Source organism: Orbilia oligospora (genome assembly GCF_000225545.1).
Source record: "Orbilia oligospora ATCC 24927 unplaced genomic scaffold scaffold00043, whole genome shotgun sequence".
Taxonomy (NCBI): domain Eukaryota; kingdom Fungi; phylum Ascomycota; class Orbiliomycetes; order Orbiliales; family Orbiliaceae; genus Orbilia; species Orbilia oligospora.
The window spans coordinates 2,418,679-2,438,477 of record NW_011645600.1 but is presented as its reverse complement, the minus strand read 5'-3'; the positions used below and the strand labels follow the sequence as shown (position 1 = coordinate 2,438,477).

Sequence of the window (19,799 nt, the reverse complement as noted above, 5' to 3'; positions counted from 1 at the left end):
TGGCTTCAATGTACAATGCTTTTTAAACTATTTACCAAGACCACGACTACGACTGCCACTAGCTGTCACCAGCTATGCTATTATATACAAATAATCCAGTTGGAATCGGAATTCGAATGCTCTAAGAGTATGTATGGAGATGTAAGTTGTCTCTACAAGTCTATGCGAATTCAACCCCGACCCCAAACTGAAGTCCCTTCCTCGCCCTCTCTGCTCCTTCCTCTCCATATGTACCTCTCACTCCAATGGGAAGACAGAAGTTCAGCTCGAATCTTGCAACTGGATGGCCATAGACAATCCCTACTCCAGCTGCCAGACTCGGCGCCTCGGTGAGTAACCTCGAGACGGTATATTTCATCCCCTGTGCAATGTTCATGTCTTGGACATCTGGTGGTCTCTCCAGAGCCAGTAACCTCCCACCGTTGATGAAAGCTTGGAATCTCAGTCCACTGTTTGTCCCCACCCTTGGGAATGGGAATAGTAATCCTAAGCTTCCAGCGACAAATGCATCTCCACCCAAGGAGTCCTTCCCGGAATGCGGTCCCAATCCACCAGTTTGAAAGCCTCTCACATCGTTAGCACCTCCAATATGGAACCTGTCGGCGATAGTACTAGGCTTTGGTCCCGAATCTCCTGACACCAAGGGGTATAAAATACCACCTCTAAGACTGCTACTGACCGTAATACCCTTGAACAGTGGGTATGCCAATGCAGTTTCCGCTTCGGATTTCCAATGCGCCACTGTACCTTTCAACGGCCCAATTCCAGCAATAGAATTTCGTAGTCTTAACAAGGTACCGGATGAAGGTAAAATCGGATTGTCGCGAGTATCACGGGTAAGAAGATGTGTAATTGCAGACTTCATACTATCCCCGGAATCTCGAAGGACGGCTTCACTAGTATCATCATTGAATTCTGTCAAAGTACGCCAAAGACCCTCGTAGCTTATCGATTGTTTGAGTTTATATGCAGGAGTGGCCCATCGAACGGTACCAATAAATCCCTTTGAGAGTTCAGTATGGCCGGAATGGGAGTTATCCCGTGCTGTAGAAAGACCTTTGAGTTCGATAGCTGCGAGAGGACTGGAGTTTATGGGAGTCGTAAAGGTAGCATCGTATGCCGAGCGAGTTCGAGTACCCTTCGAGGCGCTGAGATGGAGGAATTCGGCGCCACCAAAGACATTACGAAGGGATCCTTGGACATAGGCAGAGCCTTCGGTATTGCCGAGATCCGTGCCGGATTTGAGAAGGAGTCGAGACCTTTCCTTGACGTTTATGATAGCTGAGAGAGGAATCGGATTATTCGGGGTTTTTGGGTCATAGTTGTAGTCGGATGGGGTATCGATGTAGAATGGGATGTTCTGGTTAAATATTTCTATATACGAGCAGCCAACGTTAGAATGGTTCATAGCGCCTATCTGACAAGACTGATATATCAATATATGTACCAAAATGCTGTAGTCCATTGATAGTTTTTGATAGTTCCCGAAGTGCATCCTTGAGTGTGAAGTCTCCCTGATCACTTCTGTCAAGAGCCGGCTTCACAAGCTTCTCAAAGAACGACCGACGGGTCCTCGGTGCGCCAAGAACCGTGATCGAGTCGAAATAAACCGGCTGCGACGAATGTTCCTGGATTGCTTCGGCGGCCCGACGTTGTGCTTTTACAGAAATCTCTTCGTCATGGGCTTTCTGGGCAGCTCGTTGGGCGGCAATGGTGTCTGGAGAGCCAGCATCCTTAAGGATGTCGAAGACCTATCCAGATCGGTACCGAGTTAGACAAGGTCGCCCAAAGGGTTCGCAAGACCATGATCTTAGTGGACGAGACTTACATCTCCGCTACCTCCTGCAGCCATCTGGCCGGTATTTGGAAGTCAATTGACGAGGAGGGGTGGAATATGGATTAGGGATGGCGGGCGGGAGGATTGAAGCGAGGTTGAGGAAAAGTCCCGCGACACTCGGCTAACAGGATTTCTTGGTGTTGGAATGTCACCAAAGCACGAAAACTGTGATATCATTTAGGTAATCTCTGCTATCACTACAAAGCTAGGAACATGACTTCTGATATCTGATGACGGTGTCAAATTCATCACCAATCCACCTTGGACTGGTAGATTTAAAATAAAATAAGTACTTACATGAATTCGAAAGAAATTAAAATGTAAAAACGTAAAAACGTAAAAAACTGGACAGTCAAATTTGATTGCATAGGAAAACAAGTACACCTGCTAATATTACAATAGCCCTCGTCAAACCGACGGAGCCCGCAGAATGCATGACCAAAACTTCATAATCTAAAGGCTCCAACATCTCCAAATCTAAGTAGGAGCCATTCCTTATGACCAAATGTTGCCTCAATGAAGTCTGCAGTTTGTTATTTTATATAAGTTACTTTTTTGTTTTTTTATTTATCTTTGGTGAAGCTTCCCGATCCTTCTAGCGCCCTCATACAATCCACGGTCAAGTGCGGCGGCAACTGTAAGGGTACCTCCGATGATTGCACAGATGCTGGTCAAGAACCCGGAGAACGATTTGGTTCGGATTTCGCGGTTAACAACCTTCATAGCTATTGTTCATTCATTGTATATTAGCATAAGAGTCCCTCCATCAGAGTGTATATCTATTTTACTTACGCGAGATATCGTAGCTGAAGAAAATGCCGGGAATACCGCCGCGGGCATGGACAGTTCCCGGATGCACATCGTCCTTTCCACCCTCCAAACTCCTTTCATGGCTAGTAACGCTGTATTGGTGGGTATGGATTGTGTATCCGTGGTCGAGGTGCTCATAGCTTGTCGAGACAATCTTCAAGAAGTACAGATAGTTGTAGTTTCGGTCGCTGGTCTTCTTGGAGGTAGCATCCAATGGGTTTTGCTGGTGGTGATTCTCGTGCAGAAGATCGGTTGGTAATGGTGGGCCGAAGGACAAGGCATTGATTGTATGTGTGAAGTCGTGGTGGACGTCTCCTTGAAGGTAGTTGGCCAAGTCGTGGACGTGCATTTGGGCGTTTGAGAAAGACTTTCCTGGTGCAATGTGGAAGTTTCCGACCACCTTGTTAACCCAGAGGTGTCCATCGATACGGCAACCTTCCCCAGCCTGCTCCTTGAGCATTTCCTTGTATCCTTCCTCTTCGCACTGGTGTACGCCGGTACCGTCGCCGAAGGCCCAGCCCTTAGCAGCATAAGCTTCACGAACGTCGTCACACGTCTGACAACACCCTGCCTTCTTGGAGGTATCCGGAGCGACGGCACCGTAACATTCACCACAGTAACTAGGATCGAGGTGCTTAGGATGCTCGGGGTGGAGTTCCAGGAACTTGGATTCAATGATGCCCCCTGACTTGTCGAGACGATGCTTGCCGATACCATGGCTGACAGATGGTTGAAGGTCACCGGAGACATCCATGACATCGAGAGTGAGGAGTTCGCATGGGATATGCGGGAAAGTGATATTGAGGTGGATCTCCATCTGTTCTCCTACACGTCCGGAATAATTCGATTAGCATTATAGAACCAATTGGAAATGCATTGTACAGCCAATAAACCAATTGTTATTCCAACAATCAGGAATAGAACATCGCAAAGGGATGAATAAGTATGCATCTGTGCATGCGTACCTCTAGTCTTATCAACGATCAATTCCGAGATCACGGAGACCTTCCTGTAATCGTTCCATTCTCCAATTACCAAGCAGAAAATAACCAAGACACTGAATATTGTGACAATTCCACCGGAGCTCGTCCTTATCCTGGCATCTTCAACGGTTTTTGTGAAGGCATCAAGCCTCATCAGCCGGGATGCTCGACCCATCGTGAGACCAACAGCAAAGGGTCCACTGCACAGCAGTTACGGCGCGGACAGCTCGATCGGGAAGACTTTGTTAGAGAGAGAGAGAGAGAGAGAGAGAGAGAAACGGTCGATTGGCCAACTACCAGCAAAAAGTACAGGTAGAATAGACTAAAACGGCGTTCTCTAAGTCCAAAGCAAGAAATCCGGGATGATGATGATGTTGACGATGTTGAGGGAGGATGGCAGTGTAGCTGAGAACTGGCATGTGGAAGTTGATACCATCTGCGAGAAAGGCCACATTTCTCAATCCCGCTGCGATGCCTGTCAATTCCTTACACAATAAATAATACGCTGCCCGTTCAGGCCTTCGCTTGGCTGAGTTAGCCGGCTTGTGCTTGTTCTGGCCTGTTTGCGCCCCGCCAAAAGGGAACGTCCACCACAACGCGCGTTTTAGTTAGTACTCACTTGGAACCCCCCCACCGGTCTTTAACTATTACTACTATACATACGAGACTACGACGGACTGGATGTCAGTGCATGGGCACCGGCACCGGCACCGTCCTTACTTTCTTTCTTACTTACCTCATTCCTTTCCTTTGATTTGCTACATCATCTCATTGTGCATGAGAGGATCCACCTCTGTTCAAAGATTAGCGGTCGCAGTTCAAAATCGTTTGTTTGGTTGTCCGTCGCAAAAGATGCATATCACTTTGTGACAGTCAATTGATTCTGCATTATACTCCAACGGCCAATGCAACTTCATCCAACCATTTTGATTATAAGCCCGATCGAGGACGACATGATAATATGTACAGAAGTCACCAACCAAATATCCCTTTTCTCCATTCTTCAAATCCTTCTCTCTCTCTCTCTCTTTTCTGGTTCTAATAGTTAGTTAACCTCTGTTTTGCTATCAGACGGTCAGTACAGTATCAAATCTACTAAGCAAGTATACCAAGTTGAGGCTCAATTCGCTAATATAAATCTTTAGATAGCCCAAGGAACAGCTGGGAGAGCTATTCGATCCCTCAGTATAGTAGCCTGTTGTGACATCAAAACATGTCCCGGTTCTTTGACGGGACTCTTCCCCGTAGAATCAGATTGCACAGGACCTTCCCAGTCCTCGTAGCTGCTTTTGTTCTCCCATCGGATCGTCGGCGAGAACTTTCGCCAGTCTTCTTCTCCTCCCTGAAATCACTCGCCGGTTTCTCTTCTCTTTTCCTGCCTCAGGTTCCTATACCAGATACTTCAAAATTAAAGGACAGACTTCTAGGTACTCTACCATCATGGACTGTCGAATCAGCTGTCTCCAAGTTTGTGAGGAGACCAGAGGCGGATATTGTCGTCGGGATTTCAATGCAAATGGCATCCCTATCGGCATTTGTTATGTACTATCCTAAAGGGGTGGAGATTTTAGCAGACACCAAGATGGACTCTAGGGGTGATGTAGGGGAATACACAGTCCTGATGCCCTCTCTGAAAATGGTTGACGACTGGGATCTGGCACAAGATGGACAAATTCGCAATGGTGTAAGTTGTATCTTTGCTAGCTCTGGCATGAACTTGTGGATTGGTTCTCACGTCTTTTCGGTAGACTTTTCCAATCATGAAATACTCATCAAAATCCCCCCATCTTCCAATAGGGCCTGGTTTGCACGTACGTGGTGCCTATACGTTATGGGACCCTACACGACCTGATTTCCGCACCCATTTCACCGACTTCTTTGCCACGCAGGATTCCCCCTTGCTAAGACCAAAACCTCCTGCTTTCAACCTCACGGAAAGGCAAATCATGACAGATTATGCCCGTGCCATTCGTCAACATATCGAAGCTTTCGTCAGCCGCGAGGTTGTTGATAGAGCAATGATTGTCAACGACGAACCTGTTATCAAGTGGATGATTATGTACCCAGACTCTATGGATTCGATCGAGACTGCCCCCGGTGTAACCATCAAACGTAACTTTGTGTCCGCATTGAAGGATGCCGGGTTTCCTATTGATGACTCAGATATTCCACCAGTGCGCCCGGAAACCCTCCATGCGGGTCGAGAGGAGAGGTTTGAAGAATCTTTCCTCGAAGATCTGCCCCCCAGCTCTGGTATGGTGGAGTTTTTGAGCGCTGGATTTGCTAGTTTCGTCCACCTTTCCACACATCTGGGTCGAAAACCTAAAGTCTTAGGGTTACCGGTATATATTTATATATCCTTTTCTCCTTTGAGCCCCATCCATAACATGCTAACATTAACAATCTTCAGAAAGAAAGACCGTTCATCGCACTTATCGACGATGAAGAATATCTCACAGCTCGTCGATGCGTCTTGACCTCGAGATCCCGATTCGGCGTCATGCAGCAGCAAGTCTGTTCCGTATCACGCTCACCGATGTTCAAAAAATTCCCGGAGACCATGTTCGATGTTGTAGCCAATATCTTGCACGATATGGATTTATTGAAAAACGTGGACGATGAAGGTGTCCAGCTGGTATCCAATTTCAGCATTAAGAGCTGGCCCGAGAGCGAAAACTGGGACGATGTTTTGGATATCTTGAATAGAAAAACGGATAAAACGTCAATCCTTCTGAAAGCGCATGGTGCCATTTCTTGGGGGTACGAGGAAGGTCTCGACATTCGCCGACTAACTCCTATTTCTGCGTAATTATTCCAATCCCTCCCATATGGTTCCTAAGGTTGTAGCCTTCACGGCTTAATTAGACTGTCGCTGATACCTTAGGATTGTGCAGTTTTGAATTCGCATCAGCCGTGCGGAATGAGATTTTTGCACCGACTATTAGCACTTTTGGCGACATTCACGGTGCATCACTTGAGATAAAGGTATGTTTTCTTAGCTGGCAATGAAAGAACCGTCAGTTAGGCTAACGATAAACTTCAAAGGATGCCGTTTTAATCGATACAGGCCGTGGTGAGACTGAAGCATACTCCGCCATTCTTCGTGGGATATACACTCTCAAAGACAAGTTTAGAGATTTCGACGATCCGTCGCCCGATGACATTTTTATATTAGGACCAAACCTAGAAAAAATACTCGAAATAGGGCTTAAAGAGGGAACGGTTGCAGAAGGGGAGGTCGGCGAGGAGGAGGAGGATTTCCTGAGAGAAATTTCGAAAACATATAGCCACCTTGATCATTCTAAGTATGATAATATGAGGATCACTATTGCTCGGGCGGAAAGTTCCCAGCCATATAATATCTATGGATTGGCTGATGCCGCTGGGATAGAACTTTCGAGGATGTTTTTGAGTGCTCATAGGAAGTAGGACTCATAAAATGGCCTTGTATTAATGTATCAATAGAGTTTTCTTTACCGGACCAGGTACCTGTTTACATGTAAGCTCAAAGAGTATGGTTAGAGTTCCTGGAGCGCTTGATAACCTCAGCTCCATTAATCTGTATATATTTCCACAAGCATTTCTTGATTAGCAGGAACTAGCGTATTCCCACCATGCTGATTACTGCTCCAACTACCCATCGATCTTATGCATTGGATCATGCATCATGCTGACCCTCAATTTATGTATTGTGCCAGGCTGACATTCAACGCAAAACTTCTACAAAATACAACATTCCCACCGGCTAGGCCGCGGCTATCGAAAGCACGCCATCGATATCGATGCACACCCACCTTATTGAAACCCGGACAAGAAACAAAATTTATCAGCAAATGGTCATGAGTGTGCCGCTTTTTAATAGACAGGCTTTTATAGCATTGGTTTTTCTTCAAAAGAAGAAAAATTAAAAGAAAAAAAAATTAAAAAATAAGAAATAAGAAGGGCATCTATCCCGTGCCGCCTTTTCGTCAAATGTACGTCGTAGATCTTGCTTTGTTATCAAGTTACCCCGCAGTTCGCAATTAATCCCATCAAATGAACGCTGGAAATTTAATAACCAAATCCTAAAACATGTTTGACTAAAAACCTTTTTAACACGTTCTGGACCGCTTTTTGAGATGCGAATGTGTAGATAACCATGAGCACGACATCCCTGCTCGAAGTTACGATTCCTCTGCAGGCTTATGCAAAGTGTTAGATTTACTTCCAATTTGGGATGTAGATTCGATGAACGGGCGGCCTGGGTGATGAGGGGTAGTTCCTTAGGTACAGTAGCGGCGTGGGGTAGAATTATGGTTTCCCGGGATTCGTTCGACTTTTGGTATGTATAAAAGGGCACCCCTTGCGCCCTTCTCGAATGACGTCCTCGAGATTTGAAGTATCCCGATAAACCCAGCTTATAATTACACATATTAATATAATCATTACCAAGATATCTGTGATATCTATCCAGCATCTTTTCATATATACCGCTTTCTATAGTCTGATTTTGTACGCACAATGACTCTCTTGACGGATACTCTATCGGCTAATAATGCCGCCTACGCCGCAAGCTTCACAAAAGGCGACCTGGCGCTCCCACCTGCAAAGAAATATCTTGTGCTGACATGTATGGACGCTCGTATCGACCCTGCGGCTGCGCTTGGTATTGATCTCGGTGATGCTCATGGTATGTAAATCAACCATTCTATACGTATATAAAGTTTTTTTTTCTTTTCGGAGTCTATATAAATTCGAAGTCCTGGATTCGTGAATACAAATTATTGACATCGATATTATTATTATTTTAGTAATCCGCAACGCCGGTGCTTCAGCAGTCGACGGTCTTCGTTCCGTCATCATCTCTGAGCAACTTCTTGGCACCAATGAAATCCTGTTGATCAAGCATACGGGATGTGGAATGCTTACGTTTACGAATGATGACGCTCATTCGATCGTGCAGAAGAACTTGAATGCTGATTCTACGGGAATTGATTTCCTACCATTTCCTGAGTAAGTAAATCATTATAATAATTTTATATATCCACAAAAAAATGCGAAGGAAACTAATTTTATATGATTTACTTTGTGGAATGTAGGCTGAATCAAGCGGTGAAGGATGATGTGAAGTTCTTGAAGGATTCGAAGTTTGTACCGGAGAGTGTTAATATTAGTGGATGGATTTATGAGGTTGAGACCGGGAAGATTGTTAATGTGGTTCCTGCTTGATTTTGGGATGGATAGCTCTGCATACTGTCTTGCACCGCATCTTGTCGTGGGGAGTTTTTGTGGGAGTCTAGGGATATGGGCTATGGGAGTTAACGAGGATAACATCGATATATATCAATATACATATGCATGTGTATGTTTCGTATTACGCTGGGGGGTTGGTGTAGTATAGAATAATGTCTTTGGGGGCCATGAAGGGTTTAAACGTTTTGAAGGGTTGGGAATTCGGATCGATAGGTAATTTGAGTACTGCGATACACGCAAAGAAGGTTTATAATTTATAAGTACCTTCGACTCTTAACTGTAGTGGTGAATCTCACAAGCATAAGAAACAATTGCAATCGTGGAGATATCCTAATTGATGTATTGTATTTACGAAGTACAAATTAAGACTTACAATTGCAATGTATATCACCTAGCTACCTAAGCTAGAATATAAAGCTTAAAGCCCATAACACCATGCCCTAGACTAAACACCATGCATATATCACCCGTCCTAAAGAAAACTAGCTTTAAAAACAACATGGCGAGATCACAAGAAATATAGATAGAAGAAAACAATATAACCCAAGTGAAACGGTTCCCGATCAATGATCATACCCCCCGTTCCTTTCGTGTATATAGCACTTTCTTATCTGTTATTTCTCAGACTAGACCAAAGGCCCGCATGCGCATCCACATTTCCCTTCTTTGCTGGCCAGGCTGCCTCGGAAAGCTTCCTGTATAGCGCGTTATCGTAGTTCACCGGCTTCAGAAAGTTCCAGTTAAATTTTACCGTTCCGTCTTGGAGATACTTCTCCACTTGCCTAATTGTCAAGTTTCTCACCTGTTTTCTAGACTTTAGATGAGTTGGAACGAGCTGCGGAGCAAGAGACTTCACGGAACTATCACATAGGGTCGGAACCATTCTGTGACTAGCGGATGATTGTCCTCTCTCCTGCCAACCCAAGTTTATCTGACCTAAGTTAACCTTTTGAGAAGTTCCACGGCCCTGTGTAACCGGCTCTCGCATTTCAAACATTCTAGTAAGCCAGAAGTCGATAAGGTTTTTATCCTGCAAACTGTCGGCCTCTTTGTTCGAGAATCGCTTGGATATATCGAACTCATAAGTACCCATGTACTCCCACTCAGCCGTCCCACGTTCGAGGAATACGGGGAAAGTTGAAACACCTGAGGGAAGCTGCTTTTCGAAGTCATGTGGGGAGCAAACGACAATGATTTCTCCTGGATTTGCCGGGTTTGGTACAAACTCCTTTTTGATCGCAACCACGCAGCTGACACGGTGGATTTGGGAGATCCTGGCGGAAGGAGAAATTGGAGAAACCGTCAGGCGAGCGTTACCACCAAGGTAATATGATAGCATTCTTCGATTGAAACACTTCCGTCCCTTGTTCAAGATATTTGGTTTATTTATTTCAGAAGCCAAGCGGTTGTAACGTCTCTGGAACCAAAAGGTATCTGGTAGCGGCGCTGGTTTATTTAGTCGGGGCACTGCAGCTCCTGCGGCAGTTTTATGGGCTAGAGGGCGCTGGGGCTTTGGCGTCTCAACTGGCTTTTTTATCAATGTGGGGACAGAGCTGACTGTCGATGGGGCATGCCATTTCCCCTCGCTGGTCTTACGCGCAAAGGGGCATGGAGACGCAGTGGTCGAGAAGGCTATAGATGGTGATCGGACTTTGGACTGGCCATCTGTTACGGGGGTCTCAACTCGCTTCTTCTTCCTGAAGTGAAGGTTTGCAGGTGTTCTTGCTTTGGGGTTGCTTTCTTCTTCTTCTTCTCCATAGTGGTCAGCATAGCTTGGAGTTGAGGCCCTCTTTCGTGCTTGTTGGTGTTTGGAGATCACAGATGTGGACGATATATGATGGCGCCTTCTTTGAAATGCGCCCTCGTCCTCATCCTCACCGCTCGATTCATCTCTTGGCTTCGATATACGTCTCTCTAATCTCTTCTTAGCGGTGAGTTGAAGAGAGCAGCCGGTATGGTCCCATTTAGGTTGTTCTCCCGCAAGCCTAGGAGGTGTCGTAGCCTTTCTATGCCCCCCTTTCGACTTCTCTTTCTTTTCTTCCTTGACTAGTTCTTCATGCTTCTCTATCTTTACATCTACCAGCTTTTCTTTCAATTCCCCAACAATGCGCGAGACCAGTATCTCGATATCTAAGCCGCCCAGAGTCGTCGGTGTTGACACCGTCTCGGAAGAGAAGCGACTTGGTTTTGGCTTTGGGGGCGTTATGGACACTATGCATGTAGATGTACCATAATCCCTAACTTCCTGTGCTTTCACATTTCTGACCCAGGGTCTTCCATAGCCTTCTCTCTCCTTCGTTATGAGGTAACTGAGTGAGTGGGACGACAACCCATCTTGACAGCTAGTATCCCGGACTTTCTTGACAACAGTAGGTCTATCTTTTAACAGCTCCGAAATATCCAGAGGGTCAGACGGCGGAGCATCTTTCATATCAATATCGTTGTTTTCATGTAACGGAAGCTGATCCCGTCCATGAGCTCTCGCTCTATCACCGAGATGAGGAAACCTTGGCCGTACGACAATAACGTTGTTAGGGTAAGTGCCACAGCTGCTCGCGTCTATTGTTGCTGTTGAAGTCTTTTGCAGACCGTGATAATCTGGAAATTTTTTACGTTCTCGCATGTGGTTGCGGTCTTGTGTAGTCATGTTGGTATGTGATGACGACTTTCGACCAGCTGCCGGTCCCGTGGGTATGGGACGAGGGGGCTTGGGAGGCAACGATAGCGCATGTTCTAGTCCTTTCTCTGATGTGACTTTTATATTCGAAATGGAAACAGGATCTGAATTCTTTTCTAACGAAGTTTCTGATATCATCCAGCTCTTTGTCAGGATATTTTTGTTTTTGACTGGTGATATATCAATTCGTGTCGGAATCCCAAACTTGACAGGTGACCTGGGCGGCGTATGTTGTACCTCAATAATTGTTCCAACATCTGAATCATCCGCATTACCACCTATCTGACCGTCCTCAGACCCAAACGGCGCGGGGCTAGCATCCTTTCTATATCGATCATGTTTCGAACTCCAATGGTCAGGATAACCAGGGCTAGTTGGTGGTGTAGACCTGAAAAGTGAGTCTCCGGGCCTGTAGCAGTCCGCTACTCTGGAGGTAGTACATATTGGAGATGGTAATGATGAAAGATCTTTTGATCGCTCTCGCGATTGTGCTGATGTTTGTATGGGATTTATATCAAAACGGCGGAATATATGTGGGCCGTAACGGCTGTTCAAACCGAAGTCTGGCAGGGACGCTGGGGTGAGTGGGCCATCAGATGGTCGCCAGGATGATCCCATATTGCCAGAACAAAACTTCAGAGATATCCGACGGAACGGGATGGATAGCCGATAATATATCTAAAATACGGGAATAGATGCTTGGTTAGTTTATGATCTCTATGACGCTTTGATACCCCCTCTAGAATGCAGGAGAGAATGCAGCATCGGCCACGAGTGCAGGAAGATGCATTGGAGACGTTGCAATACCTATCGTAGCTTTGCTAACTTATCAAAATGATATCTGTATATGTATAAATTCACAAGATTTAAAAATAAATAGATTTCTTTCTCTTTCTTTGGAAGATACATATATCAACTTGTCAATTATTTCGTTCGAAGACAGCTTTTTGAAGTCAGGAGTTGTAAAGTGTATATATTGAATTTCTGAAGTTTCATGTTGTCACAACTGAGGATGTTTATTACAAATTTATATACCACTAACTATAGTACTATACCACTGCGAATAACAATACATCCAATATATCACGATCTAGAGCTCTGGAAGGTTAGTTATGTAGTCATAGAGCTAAACACTGACACAGGGTGAACTATCCAAAACAAATTTACCTGCATGTTCTTTATGATTAATAAAATGAGGGGGAATCGCTAGTATCGCATGTATTGTAAGCTACGTAAGTCCAAAGATCGAGGCCTCCCAACTAAAAACAAAAAGATTTTACCCTTGTGTACGCAACATGGCGGCACCGGTGGCGCAAGGGGCCTGAAGCAAATCCCATCTTTATCTCGCTTTGATCATGATTCAGGGATGGATATGTGCAGAGACTTCAAAGGCATGTGGCCTCCCGCTAGCTAGCGGTCTCTGCTGGCCCGGTAGCGGTACCCCCACATACCGTATGATTAGAAGCTCAGAGTTAACAGCTAATCATAACTGCTGGTATATGAATTTGATGCCCGAATCTTCCAACAAAGCCCCTAGTTGTATGCAACACAGACTCCTTTTTTTGGTCAGGCTCTCGAATTAATCCCTTACAATGTTGCTTGGTAAACTTACAACATTCTTCGGTACTTGGATCCTTTTTAGTCGGACGCTCGATCCTTTTTTTCTTTGTTCAATTCACGATCACGGAAGGGCTAGTGTATGTGCATTTACAATTGCATGCACGGTTTCTAGACATGCAGTTAGGCGTGGCCATGCTGCAGATGTGGGAATGTTGGATACACAATCGATATCGGGCCTGCCGTCCATAGCAATGCAAAATAACCGCTAGTAAGGACTTGTGGATGCGCATTACTTGCTTTGTGAATCCGTCCCAAGTGTAACCGCTAAAAATTGGAAAATATTTCTTAGGATTTCCCGAAGGCCGAAGACCCAGGGTATAGACAAGGGTATGTGTTACGTACGTTACCTCTGAAGATATCGATGAATAGGTACCTTTCGAAAGAGTTCCTCGGTGGCTATGTCTCGGGAAGCAGTGACCCGCGGACAAAGCTCATTTTTCTCAGTATGCATGGTGCACGGCGAAGTTCAAGCTTTGGGTCGTCTAATCTCAAATCGATGTCGTACAAATCTTGAAACCGAACCCGTGTGGCGGGATTCGCCCCAGGTAAGCTTTGTGATACAGACGGCAAAAGATTAGTGATACGGTGGATATCATATTTACATATCCGTACCCTTAGTTAACCACAAAGCTGGGTTCGACTAGCCCACTAGTCTCCGGTTTATAAGTGAACTTTATTTGACGGGATAACCTTGAAAGATCAGTCCGGATATCTAGCTAACACGTAACTTAAGAACTCTCTACCCCATGGTTCTGGCGCATAGCCGCTAACCATTTTGAAAAGAATCCTCATGGACAAGATTGTTCGGGCTAGAATGCAACCAATCCGGTCCAATGGCTAGCAAGGAAAATATTAGTCTGGGGTAAAATATGTACACATACATTAGTGTGGGGTGTATATATTTCAGAAGTTTCGACCGGATATAGCTAAACCACCAATTGAAAGTTAGTATGCACGTTCATTATTGCCCCGCTAAAGAATCTAAGAATTCAATATCGATGGCCTAGGCTTCCAAGAATCAGAGGTAGGGCTAGGCTGAATTCTGTCAAAGAGCTTGCGGCAATCGGTCTATCGGCATGACTTTTCGTGCAATCGGGTGGCATATCCCGTCCTCAAAGTCAAAGTTCAGGTTCATGGTTCTGGCGTTGGATTTTGTTAGACTCGCGTGGACTTGCCCAATTTCGTCGACACCTTTCGTCTGTGTAACATTGTTAGCTCGCATTGCATTGTGGCAGAAGCAAAATCTCGACATGCATGCTCGACGTCGACTTCAAGACGATTCGAAGCATCATGAATGCGCATTTAAATGCTTTTTTCACGGTTCACGGAATTTTACGGTCTACTCAACGTAATTAGGCAAATTAGGAGGATTGTTTAGGAGAGGCTGATCAAGCAGCTATTCTAGAGATCGATCCTGTGGTAGTTTGAAGCCTGAATTTGAGAACCCGATCCGTGGCCAAGAACCGATCGCAGCTCAAGAGAATGATACAAAACAAACCGAAATCGCAAGTTAGCTTGGAATCAGATACTTTATCAGGCCGGGGGAAACTACGTTATTCATCACTTATATTAAGATCTTGGGCTTATGACGCGATCCTAAGCCTTTTACTTATTGTCATATACCAACAGTTCCATTTGCCGAGACCTCCCTATGGGAGCAAAGACAAAATATGCATCAGAATTAAAAATTGTGTCGCTCAAATGCTAAACTTATTAGACTAGAGTTAATGGCTTCATGCCCTAGTTTCCCGATCTACCTATTCCGCCCCCAAAGCCTTCAGAGCTAATCTCAATTGACTCACTGCGGTTGGGACGTCGTCAAAATTTAGCGCCGAATCCGCCCACCGAATACATTTATGTGCCTCCTTGATAGCAGCTGGATTTTCATCAGGGTCCACTAGTTGAACTCGCGGCTGAGGTCTCTGGTATGCTTGTGGTTGTATGTATTGTTGCTGCTGAGGAGGTGGGGGTGGAATATGGGGGTTTGCCACTGGAGGGCTGGAATAGTAGTAAGGTTGGTTTGTGGGGGCTTGAGCGCCTACCGAAGGTGGTACTATGGGGGGAGATACTTGACCAAGCCAGTGAGGCCCAGAGGGTGGCACACCTGGTTCTGGTTGTGAAGGAAGGCCGACACCGACGCCTGTACCTCCTCCTCCCGAGTAGAAGTTGTCGGGCGGCGCGGGAGGCGAGTTCGGCGGGAGTGATGGGGTAGAAGGTAAGTTTTGGGGAGCGGAAGGTAAAGATTGAGGGGTGGATGGGAAAATCGAGGATGCTGACGGGATTGCAGGAGGTGCTGATGGCAAATCTAGGCCGTGTGGTGCAACAGACGTCTCGTGGGAAGGATATGGCGCCGGAGGGAAATATCCAGCTGAAGGAGGCTGAGAAAGGGTCGAAAAGGTTTCGGCCGTCGACATGGTTTCTGTCCTGCCGGAGAAATTTGAAGCTAGATGGTTCTCTGGTGGCGACGGGAAACCAGGTGCATTACTTGGTGTCATCATCCGGCTGGGATGTAGAGACTGGTCTGCCGTTGATATTCTAGCCATAGACCGTTCCAGACTCTCTGCTTCATCCACCGCATCTTCCACTGTAGCAGGCTGTGGGTGTGGAGAAACTGGGGACACGGGTGAAACCTCATAAGGCTTCGGCGGGGCTACGTCTGTGAACATTGGTGGTACTTCGTCTTCAAGGACTTCCTCTACTGGTGGGTTCGGGTCTTCGTCGGCCTTCAAGGCTTTTAATATACGTGCAGCGCTGTATTTGGCAAAGGTAATCTTCTTAGAGATCTCTGGGTCCAATTCGCCAAATACTCGAAGTACCTCCAGGAAGACAGAAGCTGCCATAAATGTTTCTGCGGTCACCCTGGCCAGCAAGTCAGTATGCTTGAACTTATTTCCTAAGTTCGAAAAAATCCAAATAGCGCAAGACCTACTTGGTGCATCTTCGAGCATTCTGCGTGTTCTCGGCATTGCCAAAGATCTTGTTCCCAAACTGCTCCACGTAAACCTTTCCAACCACATCGTCCCCGACGGCTTCATTATCGGCTAGTTCCATTTTCCGCTACACCAACTTGCATAGCTATTTCAGCAAGATATCATTTCCAGATTTTGTTTGCGCCGGCGCAACAAGGCTAGCCGGCTTGAGAGACACGGACCTGTTCGAGAATGTCCATGATGTGACCTGTATATGCACCCTCTACGCCCTTAGTAAGCCCCTTCGCCAACGCTTGCTGAACGATGTAGACGTAGCAGTAGTAGGATATCACAGGGTCTTGCTTTTCCATCTGCTTTGCTTTCGTGACGAACGGGGCGAAACCCTTCATGGAGGGGGGTATTTCTGGTGTCGCCATGGCGGGCTGCCGTGTACGTAGTTAATCGCGATGAAGATGTGATATATCCCCTTGAAAGTCGATATACTTCAGTGATTCTGATGGTGTATTCGTCCTGAGACGATGGTGATGCGGTAGTTGGAGGGGTATAACAGATCCAGATCTTAGTTGAAACGAGATGTCATTCAAACGTGGGGCTCGCACTCAGTATCGCAGGGCTGGGCATTGGTGAGGCTGGCGCTTCCATCTGTGGCTTAGCTCATGCTTGTAATTGTGGCTGGTGGCTTACAACGCCTTTCAATTTTTCGCGAAATTGCCAACTACTTTCAGCGCCGACCTCACTTCCTATCGAACACCACTCTTAGCACAACCACCCTTCGCTCTGTCAAAACACCATCCTTAAACATCACGACATACTCCTTCCTTCACACCAAACCTACGAAAGCGAATATCATCGGGTTTTCGATCACTAAACCGCTATCTCTGCCTGTTTACCCTTTGTGCAGTCTCCAGAAGAACTTCAAGACTCGCTCTCACGCGTCCATTGATATCTGGACAATCAACAAGATGAACGGAAGCGACAGTTACCGAGGTAAGCTCTTGATACCACCTTCCTTCCTCTCAATGAGATGGAGGGCCGTCTTATATCCTTCCTTTTGGCGTCTGATTTGTAAAGACATCCAAGCAAGCAAAGATACTCTTCCTCCTTAGATATAATCCATCATCATCATATATGATCCTGATACACACACACACACCTCTACCCTGAAAAGCCCTCTGGCATCGCATTCTATCACTCGCTGGCTAGAATTCCTCGAAGCGGACTTTTACTATGGCTACTACTATCCATTCGGCGCGGCCCTGGCATTTCCTCAGTCGCCATGGAGTTTGGTATCCATGTTCTTCAGCTCCTATTCTGGAATCTGCACCCTCCGTGCGGTTTGGTGGTCTTGCGTGCCGATAGCATTCCAAGCAATGGGTCTTAGAGGTACTCGAGTTGGAAGTTAGGATTAGCCGGAGGATGAGAATACGGAGGTGAAAGACGGATGGAGGAAGATCCGGAGGAGCTGGGGTGGTGGGCCGAGGAAGAGGTGCCAATGCACGACTACTAACATACTAACACTCTGCCTCCGTGCAATCAAGCAAGCCAAATACTTACCTCACCGTCCCGGTTCCCTTCTATCTAGATTCACGCCACGGCTACTCCTCTTCACGTAGAGACCGAGACCGAGATGGACACCGCGACAGAGACAGAGAGCGAGGGGACAGACATGGAGGAGATGGAGCTGATTACCACGTAAGTTGACTAGTTTAATTAAAACGAGACGCTAGAAGGTTGCTAATATTGTCCAACTCTAGTCCAGACATGGCGAGAGAGGCGAAGGCCGAGAACGAGGTGACCGAGGGGAACGTGGAGACAGGAGGGATCGCGGGGATCGTGGGGATAGAGAATACCGCGGAGATAGACGACGCTCCCGCTCGCCACACGCTCCGAGGGAAGGGGGGAGAGGTGCACGAGGTGCCCCTCCCGCCGCCGCTGCCGCTGGCGACGACTACTACAGTAGCCGAGACCTCCGCGACAGAGAAAGAGAGCGAGAGCATGCTCGAGGTGAGCGCGATATCGGCCGCGACAGGCGCGACAGGGACCGACGCGGCGATGATGATAGACGACGAGGTGGTAGAGATAGGGACGGCGGCCGAGGAGACCGCAGGGAACGTCGAGAAGATGTTAACATGGGCGGAATGGACGAGGCGAGGCAACCACGCCGAAGCCCGAGTCCACCTAAGGTCAAAGAGCCTACTCCAGATTTGACGGACATTATCCCAGTGAGCGAGCGAAAGCGACGCTTGACCATGTGGGATATCAAGCCTCCCGGCTATGAGAGCGTCACTGCGGAGCAGGCCAAATTGTCTGGCATGTTCCCTCTCCCAGGCGCCCCCCGCCAAACGGCTCTCGATCCCTCGCGTATGGCCGCCTTCGTTAATCACCCACCAAAGGAGGGCAGCACTCCACAGCCGACCGCCCTCAAGCCATCCAACTCTCGTCAAGCGAAACGTCTTTTATGCCAGAACCTCCCACCCATGTGCACCGAAGAAACCATCTACTCGTTCTTTTCAAGTTTCCTTAAGTCTCTCAATGCCGTTGACTCTGAGAACGAACCTCTTATCACTGTTTACCTAAACCCAACTGGCACCATGGCCATGCTCGAATTCCGTTCTACCGCGTACGCAACCCTCTGTCTCGCTTTCGATGGTATGGAATTCGACGACACGGAAGTCAAAATCAGGCTCTCCCGTCCAAAGGACTACATCATTCCACAATACTCCGAGAGCAGTGAATCTCATAATGGCGACATCTCCCCGAATGTCCCAGACTCAATCAACAAGATCTGTGTCTCCAACATCCCCACTCATCTTGCAGATCAACAAGTTATGGAACTTCTCCAAACTTTCGGACCCCTCAAATCTTTCTTCCTTGTTAAAGACAAAGAAATGGATGAATCCAAGGGTGTCGCATTTTGCGAATACCTTGACCCCAATATCGCCGAAATTGCCATCGAAGGTCTTAATGGGCTCGATATCAACGAGCAATTATTGAACGTCAAGAGAGCATCTATCGGTGTTAAGCAATCCGCTGGAGCTGAGGCCGGAATTCCCGCCATGACAGTCATTGCGGCGACTACTAGTGCCGAAATGGAAGGTGGAAGAGTCTTGCAACTGCTGAATATGGTCACTGCCGATGAGCTATTGGATCAGGAGGAATACGAAGGTATGGTGGTACACCCCAATATGTGAATGGTATAGACTGCTAACATTTTTCTCACCTAGAAATTTTGGAAGATGTGACGGATGAATGCAACAAGTTCGGTCCGATCATTGATATCAAGATCCCTCGCCCAAGCGGCAACCAACGCGCCGCTGCAGGTGTCGGTAAGATTTATGTCCGATTTGAGGAACATGAATCCGCCGAGAAGGCCCTGAAATCGCTAGCGGGAAGGAAGTTCGCCGACCGAACAGTTATTGTTAGTTATTTCAGCGAAGAAAACTACGATGTGGGCGCGTGGTAAACGATCTTAATGCATTTTTTTTTCTTCTAAAGTATAATTGACAAAAAGCCGAAGAGAACAAGCTGCTTTTTTGGTTCCTTTTTTTTTAACCCCGTGCGATTTTGTTGATAAAGCTCGTGAGGGACCAAAACATCTACTAGTTACTATTTCTACGAACGAACAATAATAATGCTACATCAAAATGAAGCCAGTTCCCAAGTGCTACAAGTATAATTTTTTACCGTATTTTATTTATTTATTTATCTTC

The 19,799-nt window shown here is 46.5% G+C and overlaps 7 protein-coding genes across 7 annotated transcripts; 3 read left to right on the top strand and 4 right to left on the bottom strand.

Annotated features, from left to right (window-relative positions):
- Positions 1–160: 160 nt before the first annotated feature.
- AOL_s00043g718 (uncharacterized protein) lies at positions 161–1,852 on the bottom strand (the record flags this gene model as incomplete). Its single annotated transcript, XM_011121204.1, has 3 exons — positions 161–1,374; positions 1,448–1,751; positions 1,829–1,852. The coding sequence occupies 3 exons, from the start codon at positions 1,850–1,852 to the stop codon at positions 161–163; spliced, it is 1,542 nt and encodes a 513-aa protein (XP_011119506.1).
- Positions 1,853–2,404: 552 nt separating this feature from the next.
- Positions 2,405–3,805, bottom strand: AOL_s00043g717 (uncharacterized protein; the record flags this gene model as incomplete). The annotated part of the gene is made up of 3 exons (XM_011121203.1): positions 2,405–2,562; positions 2,630–3,472; positions 3,613–3,805. The coding sequence occupies 3 exons, from the start codon at positions 3,803–3,805 to the stop codon at positions 2,405–2,407; spliced, it is 1,194 nt and encodes a 397-aa protein (XP_011119505.1).
- A 1,038-nt stretch (positions 3,806–4,843) lies between these two features.
- AOL_s00043g716 (uncharacterized protein) lies at positions 4,844–7,059 on the top strand (the record flags this gene model as incomplete). The annotated part of the gene is made up of 5 exons (XM_011121202.1): positions 4,844–5,314; positions 5,379–5,972; positions 6,041–6,435; positions 6,525–6,615; positions 6,676–7,059. 5 exons carry the CDS (start codon positions 4,844–4,846, stop codon positions 7,057–7,059), a joined length of 1,935 nt encoding a protein of 644 aa, XP_011119504.1.
- A 1,071-nt stretch (positions 7,060–8,130) lies between these two features.
- Positions 8,131–8,838, top strand: AOL_s00043g715 (uncharacterized protein; the record flags this gene model as incomplete). The annotated part of the gene is made up of 3 exons (XM_011121201.1): positions 8,131–8,299; positions 8,421–8,622; positions 8,709–8,838. 3 exons carry the CDS (start codon positions 8,131–8,133, stop codon positions 8,836–8,838), a joined length of 501 nt encoding a protein of 166 aa, XP_011119503.1.
- A 631-nt stretch (positions 8,839–9,469) lies between these two features.
- On the bottom strand, positions 9,470–12,157 carry AOL_s00043g714 (uncharacterized protein; the record flags this gene model as incomplete). Its single annotated transcript, XM_011121200.1, has 1 exon — positions 9,470–12,157. One exon carries the CDS (start codon positions 12,155–12,157, stop codon positions 9,470–9,472), a length of 2,688 nt encoding a protein of 895 aa, XP_011119502.1.
- A 2,047-nt stretch (positions 12,158–14,204) lies between these two features.
- On the bottom strand, positions 14,205–16,505 carry AOL_s00043g713 (uncharacterized protein; the record flags this gene model as incomplete). The annotated part of the gene is made up of 4 exons (XM_011121199.1): positions 14,205–14,357; positions 14,962–16,018; positions 16,089–16,216; positions 16,311–16,505. The coding sequence occupies 4 exons, from the start codon at positions 16,503–16,505 to the stop codon at positions 14,205–14,207; spliced, it is 1,533 nt and encodes a 510-aa protein (XP_011119501.1).
- A 1,211-nt stretch (positions 16,506–17,716) lies between these two features.
- Positions 17,717–19,552, top strand: AOL_s00043g712 (uncharacterized protein; the record flags this gene model as incomplete). The annotated part of the gene is made up of 3 exons (XM_011121198.1): positions 17,717–17,781; positions 17,849–19,254; positions 19,314–19,552. 3 exons carry the CDS (start codon positions 17,717–17,719, stop codon positions 19,550–19,552), a joined length of 1,710 nt encoding a protein of 569 aa, XP_011119500.1.
- Between the last annotated feature and the right edge of the window lie 247 nt (positions 19,553–19,799).